The sequence below is a fragment of the Triturus cristatus genome, chromosome 11 (genome assembly GCF_964204655.1).
Source record: "Triturus cristatus chromosome 11, aTriCri1.1, whole genome shotgun sequence".
In the NCBI taxonomy this organism is placed as follows: Eukaryota; Metazoa; Chordata; class Amphibia; order Caudata; family Salamandridae; genus Triturus; species Triturus cristatus.
Window position 1 is genome coordinate 243,922,739 of NC_140594.1, and position 12,807 is coordinate 243,935,545.

Consider the following 12,807-nt stretch of genomic DNA (forward strand, 5'->3'; position numbering starts at 1 on the left):
ACCAAAAGCGCAGGTGGTCCCCATGCAAAACCAGGTCGTTTTGTGATAGGTAATTTTGATGTCTCCACATTACATTTTGGGTCATTCCCTGTCACGGGTACTAGGCCTACCCACACAAATGAGGTGCCATTTATATCAGGAGACATTGGGAAATGCTGGATGACTGGAAGTTTGTAGCTCCCTGTAGATTCCAGAACTTTCCATCACAGAATTGTGAGGAAAACGTGTTCGTTTTTTTTTTTACAAGTTTGAGGTTTGCAAGGGATTCTGGGTAACAGAACCTAGTGAGAGCCACACAAGTCACCCCATCCTGGATGTCTAGTTTTCAGAAATGTATAGGTTTGCTAGGTTTCATTAGGTGCCGGCAGAGCTAGTGTCCAAAATCACAGCTAGGCACACAGCAAAAAAAGGGTCAGTTTTCATTGGAAAAATGTAACGTGTCTACGTTGTGTTTTGGGCCGTTTCCTGCCACGGGTACTAGACTTACGACACAAGTGCGGTATCATTTTTTTGGGAAGACTTTGGGGAACGCTGGGTGGCTGGAAGTTTGTGGCTCCCCACAGATTCTAGAACTTTGTCAGAGAATTGTGAGGAAAACGTGTTTCTATTTTTTTGTTTTACAAAGTTTGAGGTTTGAGGTTTACAAGGGATTCTGGGTAACTGAATCTGGTGAGAGCCACACAAGCCACCCCATGCTGGATTCCACTGGATATCTAGTTCTAAAAAATGTATAGGTTTGCTAGGTTTCCTTAGGTACCGGCAGAGCTAGGGCCCAAAATCCACAGCTAGGCACATTGCGAAAAAAGGGTCAGTTTTCACTGGAAAAATGTGATGTGTCGTTGTGTTTTGGGCCGTTTCCTGTCGTAGGTACTAGGCCTACCCACACAAGTGAGGTACCATTTTTATTGAGAGACTTTGGTGCATGCTGGGTGTGTGGAAGTTTGTGCCTCCACGCAGATTCCAGAAATTTCCGTCACAGAAATGTGAGGAAAATGTAGTTTTTTGACAAAGTTTGAGGTCTGCAAAGGATTCTGAGTAACAGAACCCAATGAGAGCCACACAAGTCACCCCATCCTGGATTCCCCTAGATATATAGTTTTAAAAAATGTATAGGTTTGCTAGGTTTCCCTAGCTGGCTGAGCTAGGGCCCAAAATTCACAGTTAGGCACTTTGCAAAAAAAGGGTCAGTTTTCACTGGAAAAATGTGATGTGTCCACGTTGCGTGTTGGGCTATTTCCTGTCGCAGGCACTAGGCCTACCTCACAAGTGAGGTAGAATTTTTATTGGGAGCCTAAGGGGAACACAGAATAGTAGAACAAGTGTTATTACCAATAGACTTTCTTTGAATTTCTGCCTTCCAAATGCAAGACAATTTGTAAAAAAGAAGTAATTTAAAAAAAATGACCTCTAATTCACATGCTTGTATGGGTACCCAAAATTTTGGAGATGGGCAAATAACTGCTGATTCTAAACTCTATATTTTGTTCCCATTTCGGAAATATATAGGTTACCTTGGTACCTATTTTTCACTCTTTATATTTTACCAAATAAGATTTCTATATACCCGGTACACAATGAAAAACCATTGCAAGACGCAGCTCAGTTATTGGCTCTGGATTCCTTGGGTTCTTGGTGAATCTACAAGTCCTATATATAACCGCAACCAGAAGGGCCCAGCAGATCTAACATAGTGTTGCTTTAAAAAATCTGTCATACTTAAAACAAGTTACTGCGGAAAATGTTGGTACGAATGGCTGTTTTTTTCAACTCAATTTCAATATTTTTTATTTTCAACAGCTTTCCGGAATCCATTAATGCTTTCATACCCATTTCTAACACTAATTGGAAGAAGGTTGAAAGCACAAAAAATAGCAAAAATAGGCCATGTCCCAGTAAAATGCCAAAACTGTGTAGAAAATGTTGGTTTTCTGACAAAGGTCTTCCTGTCCCTGAAAGTTGAGACAATGATGATTTCAACACCACAAACCCGTTGTTAATACCATTTGCAGGGGGAAAAATCAGATGCTTTCTTCTGCAGCACTTAATTCCCATTAAAAAAAAAAGCAATAATTTGGCGGTTTTGGGCTAATTTCTGGGTACCCCCCAGGGTAATCCACAAAGCCTGAATACCTTTTGAATCCTCAAGATATTGGAAGAAAAGGATGCAAATTTGGCATGGATACTTTATGTGGACAAAAGGTTACAGGGGCCTAAGCGCAAACTACCCCAAATAGCCAACAAAAAACCTTAGCACGGGGTGGAAAGGCCTAGCAGCAAAGGGGTTAAAAGCTGCAAAACTAAGGTTGCACATAAAGGCCTGAAGCCGGGTTTTCCTTGTTAGCCTAATTTATGGCACAATATGTGCAGCAGTCCACAGGTGACATTTAACTTTCAGTGGCTTTTACTACAACCTTAGCAGAAAGTTAAATATGCCAATTGTGGATTTACCAATGTTACCATGAGCACATACAATGGGACTGGACAGTAGTATCCAGGTACACGGAATACAGTGAAAATGACTTCAGATCAGTAGTATACACAGAAGAAAGCACTAAAACGTAAAATTGGAAAAAAGAAGATAAAGTTTGACAAGTAGCTGAAAAACTGTCTGAAAAGAAAATTTCAATTTAACATCAAAGCTAAATGTACAAAACCCAATTAAAGCAATAAATAAAGGTATGTACACACATCACTGTGGGTTCATGATTAAACATTAAATAAGCATATATTTTTAAAACTGAAAATAGATTAATTGCTTGTAAAGAAAAATACAAAAGGAGATTAAAAAGATAAGCAGTGAAAATAAATTGAAAGCAGTTAGGCTCTTCACAGACTTTACTCACCAGCATTATTAATAAGAATATCCAAACGTTTTTCAGAATGTATGAAAGTTTTACAAAAGTTGCGAATACTTTGTAGGTTAGCCATGTTCAGCATCATGAAATGTACATTCAGGTTGTGGCTCTCCCTCTGAATGTGCCGCACTGCACTTTCACCCTTCAATTCATCATGGCAAGTGACTATAAGGCGAGCACCCCTCCGTGCTAATGCAATGGCGGTCTCTTTCCCAATACCTGAATTACCTCCTGAAACAGAACAGAACACATTTTGAGAGGTGTCAGCAAAGTCTCACTTTACAGCATCACTACATTTTTTTTTTTAATTTATATCTGGACTTATTTGTTTTCAACAAAGTCATAATGTCAAACATCCCCACTATAAGCAGTTGCTATAACAGCAAGGAGGTATTTTTCTATTGTTGTTTTCTTTAAGGGCATTAGTGAAATACCAAGGGAATTTGGTGGCCATTTCCATTTTCCTTAATGGGCAGTGATAAAAGCTCTATAATGTCAAAGAGCAATTCCAGTGCATGCTGTAGATTCTGCATAACACGTCAGCAATGCCTGGTGGAGACAGAATGTCTGTGCAGTTCAGGTTGTGTAAGAGTGAGTCTTTATAATGACGCCATTTGCATTTGTGACGGAGAGAGCATTGACTGCCTGGACATGCCTCTGAAGAGTTGGGGTGAATGATGGTTTAAAGTTACTTGCCACACGATTGGCTAGAATTGATTAGGTTGTGTAGGTGAAAGAGTGAGTGCATGGGTCAGAAGGAATTAAGCTTCTCAGACAGGCAGAGAGAGAGAGCGAGAGAGAAATAAATAACGAAAAAGGACGACAGAGCAAGATAAAGGGAGAGAGAGAGAGACTTGATTGGCATTGGTTGTTAGGTTTATTTGCATGAAAAGTTGAGTTTGAAGGACAGTTTTTCAGGAGGTTCACACTATTAACCTTCCCTCTGCGAGTTGAGGAGACGGTGTGCCTTTTTTGGAAGTTTTACTCAGAAACCCATGGCCGGCACTATTGAGGGCCAGGAAATCGTATCCCAAGTCTGCATAGTCTTGATACAACCTCATGCCTTTTTAACCCCTTGTGTGCGCACGACGTCTCCCGGCCGTCGTGCATTACGGTGGGCGTGTGCGCACGACGGCCGGGAGCCGTCGTGTTCGCGAACGCTGTTTATTTCTCCCGCACAGCGGGAGAAATAAACCCGCACGCAAGGGGTTAATCCACCAGTAGACAATACCTGCCCCTTTATCTCACTCTTGCAGGTTCTTTTTCATCCCTGGTTTCTTCCTATGTTACAGTTTTTCTGTCTCTCTCTTTCTCCTCTCTCCTCCTTCTGTATTTTTTTTTTTTTATCTTGCTCTGGATCAAAGTCTTCCTAGAAAAAGAAGTGCCAATGGGGCAAACCAGGGCTTAATTTGTGCCGGAGCTTTCCGGTGCTTAGCACCGGCACTTTCTTGACAGGGCCGGGTCTACACTCTTCTTGCACTGCACGTCACATTTTAATTTAACTTGGTAAAAAACTTAGTTAGTGTAGTGTTACAACTTACAGTAATGATATGTATAATATGAAATGATGACACAGACTCTCCACTCGTGCCGCACTGCCGCCCCTGCCGCAGCGTGGTTTTCGCACGCTCACACGGTGTGTAATTATTTATAAATAAACTTAACTCGAGTCATCATCATGGCGCCGATGGCGGCAATGCGCGCGACATCATCGGCACTGCGCGCGCCGCGGAGGCCTTCGCCACTTACTTGCTGCTGTGGGTGGGCCGGAGGAAGACACTGATATGGGCTTTTTTGGGCTGTATTTTGGTTATGCGATGGCGGCTGTGTGCGGCAACGTGCGTAGATTTTTTAATGTTGCTGCCACGCCCCAGCATAACCAACACATGACCGCGCAGCGGCAGCGCGCAACAGGCAGCTGAGGCTGAGCTCGCTCAAGTCACCGGGGGCACAAGGCGTTAAACTAAGTCGGACCCGGCTCCCGCCGCCCGAGGCCCGACCGACCCGTACTCAGCTACTAAGCAGCAGCAGTTGCAGCACCGAGCACCCAGGCGGCCAGGCCTAATTGCAGACGGTGTGTACTGTCTGGCTCTGGCTGGTTGCTCTGTGTTCCCGCTCCCCGAGTCCCTGCCGGTCCTAGGTGAGTTCAAGTTTCCAATAAATAAATAAATAAATAAATAAATAAATGGCAATAGAATAATCCCCAATGTAATTTTTAATAGGGAGGGGGGCGGGGCGCAGGCCGCGGGGGCCTGCCACAGTACGGACCTGCCGGCTGCCGGGGACGGGTCACGGGGTTAAATACTTAGTACTTTACTTACTAGTACTTCTCTCGGTATGACATGTGGTTAGAGCTCAGAGCTGCGGGCGGCCAGACTCAGAGGTGCCCTGCCCAACGTAAGGCCGGTGCGGCCTGCGAGTTGGCACGACCGCTCTACCTGCTTCACTCTGCCTCCTAAGCATCAGAGAGCGGTGGTGGCTGTGGCAACTCGCTCCTTGACTGCACCTCGGCCTGCCCCTCTCGCTGCCTCGCATCTTTAACAAAGAGAACTTGCAGTGAATTCTTCTCTGAATACTGCAGCAATATGTTCCGCTCCGAAACCATGCAATTACCTATTCTATTACAAACCCAGTGATTACTTATGCCTCCCTCCAACCCTGCAGTGATTCACTAAATGCTGCGAGCGTGACGACATGTGATTATACAAAGCAGTAAATAAAGAAATAGAAGTGATGAAGTCTACATTGAGACATTTTACTAACGAGGGATTAAATCCAACTTTCCACCCCTGCTGTGACTTCTCATGCTCACACAATCCCGGAAATGATTCATCAAGCTCACGCAAACCGTATAGTGACTTATCATGCCTACCCAATTCCTACAGTACAGTTTCACACCAGGGGAATAGCCACCAGTGGTGCAACCGGTGCAATGCATCGGGCCCAGAGGTAGTAGGAGACCCATGTCCGAAAGCCATTTGAGCCCTGATCGTGCACCTAATTAACCATGCTGGAGTTCTGAAGGTGAACGAGCATTAAAGATGACTTTAAAGGAGGTGTGGCTTGAAAGCTGAGCAACATGGTGGCTCCCTTTTGGCCTCCGGGCTCTCCTCCACGTTTACCTGCATTTCTCAGAATCGCCGGGAAATGCGACCACCTGTTTTTTCACAGAATAAGCAGCCTAAGGCTCGCCTAGCCGATCTCTGTGCCCAGATCATGTGGGCCGATGCAAAGATCACCTCAAAATGTGTAGCTGATGTGAGACTGGCTTCAACAATGCCTTTTTTTCTAATTTTAAAGTGTGATAGAAACAAAGATTTTGGTAGAATCAAAACAAATTGAGACAATTTACTTGAAGATGTGCAAATGACGAATATTTGCTTAAATCCAATTTTCTCACATTATCGTTTGTGTGCTACATAATTTTAGTAAAAGTAAAAATGTATGTATGTGCAAGTGTAGTTGCAATTTCAATGGAAAATGTGGTGTCTGTAAATGATAGTGGCTACCACACCATGCTTTAGTAATATATTTGCGATAGTGACAGCATCAGAGAGCGGTGGTGGCTGTGGCAACTCGCTCCTTGACTGCACCTCGGCCTGCCCCTCTCGCTGCCTCGCATCTACTTTTCCCCCCTAGGTCCAGTGAGAGGGGAGTCTTTGCAGCTGAGGATCTATTTCGCTCGAACTATGGTGTTGCGATCTAGAAGAAAATTGTTCCAAACCTGTTCTGTGTCTAATGGAATCAACGATCGTCGTTTTTTCCTGTCATCATTGAATGCAGCACAGCAGCCTTTATTTTGGGGATTCTGCTTACCTCATACCTGTCTCTACTTACTGGTGTACGTCAGACCTCACCTTCCCCTAAAGCAGTTAGCACTGGTGACAAGAGGGATAACCAGGCATAAAGGAACCAGGACTTCTGTAGGAGTCCCTGTCTAACTATAAACTTAACATTGTAACACAAAAGAACCCTGGGGAGAGCAGGATAGACCCCTACCACGCTTAGACAGAAGCTACCACCTTACATCAGCAAGGCTCGCCTCTCTGGTGAAGGCCCCCTCAAAAGGAAAATTACATAGGGGCTATTACTAAGTGATAGTGAGGTAGGAGCTGTGAATCTTCTATCATAATCAGACACAGGGATTATAAAGCAGACCCAGTATTCATTTCCCGAAGGCAGAGCCTGAAGGTCCTAATCAAATTGGAAAGAAACTCAAAAACACGTCATTCTCAGATTATATAGATGTATTTTGGTGGGTGTAAGACTTGATGATTACTAACACTCACTTTACAGGATGATGTCCCTGCCAATTGGGGTACACAGGAGCGTAGGATATTTCACATGGCCTAGGAAAAGGAATGCTGGTATATGTAGTACTCACTGAGGAATTATGTGATCGAGGGCGGGCACGTTACAAAAGAAGTCTGTGGTTTGGTGCAAGCACGTGATTAATTATCTGATTGGGGTGGGGTGTTAAGAAGCCAAGTAAGTTTACTGCAGCTGAGTGAGTCACAAACGTGGTAGAGATGTGTGCTGCAGCAGTTCGAGGAAATATTAACGTGATGACCTCCTCATAGTAAGATTGATTGGGTATTACATCTGACTTTTAGCAGTGCCAGTTCAGGATGTGGGTGGAGCTAATATAGTGGGTGGAGCCAGTGGAAGAAGTGGGTGGAGCCGAAGAAAAGTAGGTGTGGCCTCCAAAAAACATTTGAGCACCTGCACTTCATATTTTACAAATTAAGCACTGGGGCAAACATGCACCTATCGGCTCAAATTCCTTTCCTTTCTGTGTTAGGTTAATCAACCCAGCAACACAATACAAACATTAATGCAAATATTTATAAGAAATTCACAACACTGTAAATATTCACTCAGGCTTTACAGAAAAAAAAAACAGATTAACAATCGTATTGAACAAATTTCACTCTAATATGCCATGCCGAATGTACAAAAATTTAGAAACTGCAAAGAGTACAAAGATACTAGAATCTGTTTTACACTGGGCATATAGGGGACCTGAGAGGGTTATTCCTCCGCTTTAGGAAAAAGCAGCCAAGAGAAGATTGCCTAACCTGAATTTAATAAAGAGAGCTCTTGTTGCAGCTGGGCTTATATAAACTAAGAAATCCTAACATTTACTGCTAGTCTTATGTATCAGCAAACTATGTAAAAGGCTTCCACTAGCCTTTAACCAGAAACGACTTCCCAATACCCGTTCTTTACAATTTTTGAACCAATTCTAAGGTTCGATATAGGTTCGCCCAATAATGATGCACGCCCAAGGTTTCAAACCGTGATTTAGGATGCGAAACCCAAGATAAATACAAGATAGCTGGCCTATGTATGAGGTCTTGCAATGCATCTCTATAAGGGTTTAGCTCCTCTACAGTCCACATATATTTCAAATATATATAATGGGCTTTGGATTTATGAGATGGGAAATAGATTTTGCTACAAAACCAAGTCGTATAGGGATAGACGGTGCAAAACCAAGTCGTAAAGGGATAGATGGTGCACCCTGAGGGACTTTCGGAAAGAGCTTAATAATTAATTTTTATTCTTTGCTAGCATCTCAACTTTGCAGTGTCATCATAAATCGGACCCACATATGGCTGTACTGACAGCTTTTGCCCTGCAGATTTCTAAAGCTGTAGTATAGTGTAATTAGGCAAACATCTTGCAAATTTAATGAAGGCAGCTGCTTTATGGTTTAAAAGACTTTGGCTTTTGGTACTTTGTGAAGAACAAGTATGAGAGTCTAATGCCCAAACAAATGAATTCATCTATCCTCTCCAATGCACAATAATGTGTTATAATTAAGCCTTTCAAAGATTTATCAGGGTTAAAAAGCATCAATTTAGACTTACTGGTATTAATTTCGAGCCCATGATTTGCGCAAAACAAAGTGTATCATTGGCAAACAGTAGCACCGGAACATTTTGATCCACAATACATGGTGAATCACTATTGGACTCTAATATAAAATTGATACAAACACTTATATTAAGTGGAAAAAAAACTGTTGGGGTAAAACACTCCCTTCACAGACCCCTTTATTGATTTTGAGTCTCTGTTAATTCACCATGTGCTCCCCAACAAACTTGGGCATAGTTTTCAGTATGACACTGATTATTAGAGAAAGTACACTCGATGTAAATCCCTGCTTTTGTAATATTTCCCATTATTTTGTTCTTGGTATTAGATTACAGGGGGGGCCATAGATCAAGAAATACTAAATAAAGGTGACCGGAATTTAAGACAACAGTTTGCACTTTACTAAATGAAAGCTGGTCCACTGTGCTAAACTTCAAACAGAAATCAGCCTGAAAATTGGACAGTATCTAGTTTTCATTTATTCACAGGGTCATCTTGTCCAACATCTGCTTCCAAAAGATTTGCTCTAGATTTTCAATTAAGCCTTTAGGGTGATAGATTGCTGGGTGGCTGCATGAGTCCTTCTTGTGGATTGAGATGACCTCTGCACCACTCCAAGTAACAAAGACCGGGGTTCCTGCTGCTATGGCATTTGATCATTTATTTATATAAGGACCCTAAATATGAGGTTCAGATCAGAACAAGTCAGAAGGGATTTTGTCCAGGCCGGGGGCCTTCTCTGCTTTTTGGGCTGTTATGGTATTTAAAGTGTCACCTAGGGAAAAACATGGATCGGGCAATGCTCCTTGGATCTGGTGCTTCGAGAGTCCGTACACATGGAATAAAATTTGTAAAACTGAGGTGATCTTTAGGGGCTGCCCCATGTAAATCAGTGAAAGGTGAAACCCAGTCAAGTGGTTGGATATATATTTCGGGCCTAAAAACGTATTCTGTTCTCCGTGGGCTATGATGTGCCAGAAGCCCTTCGAATCTTTTCGATGGACAATATTCAATAGATCGTTTTGGTCCATCTTTGAATACTTTTATATTCCCCCCTAGTTTTAGTTATTCTCGCTTTATTTGCCTCAGTTGTTGCAATAATCAGGGATTTCTTCGTGGCTTCAGAATGGGAATTGAAACATCCATGAATTTTGAGGATCGGTCAACGTGGCCTAACTGCTTTTGTTAAAAGTTGTTTCGGGCTCTCAAATAACCTTGTATGACCTTCCATTAAATTAAAATTAAGATTTTCAGAAACATATAAGTTTACAACTGGAAATTTGGTAGATGTTATGCTGTGAAGATAACATGTCCGCACATTTCCCATTTTCCTGTTATTAAACAAGACAATAAAATCTCTCCTTGATTCACTACATCTACAAAAAGAATGAATACGTTGTTTTTTACGGATAATATTAAAGGCTCATGACGGTCGCTCTCAGGTCCCAGATGTACATCCATGTCCATCATTTTATGTCAGATATGAACATCCAGTATAATATGATTGATGTTACTTGTAGAACCTAATGGAGTGTATTCCTCATGGAAAATTAATGAGGCCCGTGAAGTCAGTAAAAAGATTTAAGGAAAGACCTCAAGATTTTCAGGTACTTGACCATAAATAAACCTAGGGTTTTTAGGTTTCTTAATAGTTTGGGATGTGAACTGTAAAGTACGCAGCCGTCCTCTTTAGAACTGGACATCAGAATCATCCATTAGTGGAGATCTCAGCTCAAGTACAACCAACCACTCACTACTCAATGCTCCAAAAGAATCACCGCAATGTAGTCCCATTTTTCTGCCTGAATTGCGTGGCGTTTTACCAAAAATATGTTAGAGCAACAAATCGAACATCACCAGCAAACATTTCGGTTCCACCGAATGCCCTTGCTCTTTAAAGAAGATTGAGCTTCGTGCAAACCCTACCGTAGTTTTCGGAGGTGTGTCATAAAGATAACATTTTATAGAGAAGACCCAGCGCTATTTCTATATGGAGTTTCGTGTGAATTAACTTTAGATTTTAGCTGGGCCCTTTGATGTACCTTCCTACATACACAAGCTGGGGGCTCCTAACCGTCAACCCTAACTGGCTGAAATGAAACACGAAGAGGAGAACTCATTTGTACTGTACCAGTGCAGCTATGTTGATCTGTCTTTCCCAGAAGACTGGATTGTTTTTCCTATGGTTTTGAATTCTTATGAATTATCAATTCCAGATTTCTTTGCATCTTTGTTCTCCTGAAGCCTTGGTAGATTCTAGACCAAAACAAGGATGGTATTTAAATAGCTATCCTATCGATGAGCCAATTGTTGGCATTAAACACCCAGCTGAGCCAGCAGGCCAAATGTGGAATTGCTGTAACTCCTCTCAAGACATCACTTACCTCTGATGAGAGCTAATCCTCAGGGTAACCAGCTGCTGGGGCGGGAAGCATTGTTGTCTCAGTCACGAGGTCAGGAAAGTTCATTGGTCATTGATCACGCAGTTTCAAGAAGACAAGGGTGTGCGGCGAGGGCATCAATTATTTGTTATTCACCCAGAAGGGGTGGATTGTTATATCTATATTTTTAATCACCTTTTGTTTAGAGTATTTTTTAACAGATGAAGTTGGGATGCTTTGCTGGCTTGCAGTATGCTATCCAAAGCAATTTGGAGGGCTTACGTTTATTTTCATTGTTCTTTTCAATCCTAAAAATCTCAATACATTGCAAACACGAATAAGCATTCATTTTGTTTCCATTAGTAAAAAGTAACAAAAAAGCCTGGTCGCGCAGAACAGCATTGGTCTAACAGCCTGTAATGAAAATAGATCCTATTTCCATATATTTATAATTCTTTTGTCAGTCAATCAATCAAGTATGACTTCCGATGTGATTCTTCTTCGTCCTTTTATTAGAGAGAGGTTTAGTTCCAAATGTGTCCAGACTGTATTTGCACCCTTGTCTGTTTAACAGCATGCCCCAGGTAGTAACAATTAACTTGTGCACGAAAACAGAGTGAGAATAAAGATACAACTGCATCAAGAAATGTATTAGCTCATATCAGACAAATGGAGTCACTATGGAGTTAATCAACACATCAAATCTTACAAATGTTATTGGTTATTTTGGCGGGATCCTAGCTTTGCATGTCACTTTCAATGTCTGAATGTCTTATCCCATAATATCTGCAGAGAAGGTCATGCAGAAAAAGATGTGTGTTCAATGGGCTGAAGACTGTCTTCTATTTATGCTCATTTCCCTTTCAAAAACATCCCAGTTATAAAAGTATTTTGGGCAAATGAATGCAGGTGACATATAACAGGAAAGGCTGAAATATACGGTCAGCTGGGATTATAAACCTAGTCATAATGTATATTGCTCTTCAAAATACTTGATCATGAATAGGAGTTTCTGCACATGCCTCCTACTGTTTGATGCTCTTCTATACATCATCAGGTGAATGCAGGATTACTAAAATGTATAACTGACTGATATTTTTGGCCTCAAAGCGCAGTTGGTAAGTAAGCCCTGCACAGATTCTGTTTCAGGTGATGGCCGAACCATGGCCAGACTTGAATAATAAAACTTTGTTATACAAATAAATAAGCTGCAAAGATTTAAAGCATTAAAACCATTACATTCCAATACATTTCCCAGCGTGTAGACCTCAGGGACCATACAATGAATTGCGGGAGTGTTCTGGTGAAGAAATCGTTATTCAGACCTCTGTGCTCTCTAGTTGTGTGTGTCCTACTCAAACTCCCTTACATATATACACCCATAATAAAGTTTTTGTCGAAACTATAGGGATGTTAAAAGCTTTCCCACCGTCACCCTGCAGCTGAATCATAGTGGGTGTAATCACTTTCAATTTTTAGATCTGGCATTGGCCACAACTTTTAGATTTTATTAAAATCATATGTATAATCTATCCATCAGCCAGCCCTCTTTATTCACTGGTTTATTATTGTGTCATTCAAATTGTTCCCACCCACTATAACATACAGCACGCTGTGATAGGTCTCACAGTTCAGCTATTGGCATACTCTCTTTTCACTGGAGTGTATCCACGCACAAAGAGGTTTTCTTT

The 12,807-nt window shown here is 41.7% G+C and overlaps 1 protein-coding gene across 1 annotated transcript in view; it reads right to left on the reverse strand.

The window, feature by feature from the left end:
- Positions 1-12,807, reverse strand: part of LOC146783971 (retinol dehydrogenase 12-like) — a 94,389-nt gene that overhangs the window by 75,124 nt on the left and 6,458 nt on the right. Inside the window, exon 2 of the mRNA XM_085633514.1 lies at positions 2,844-3,086. Within this exon, the coding sequence (XP_085489640.1) occupies positions 2,844-3,086 (243 nt within the window). The remainder of the gene's footprint in view (positions 1-2,843; positions 3,087-12,807) is intronic.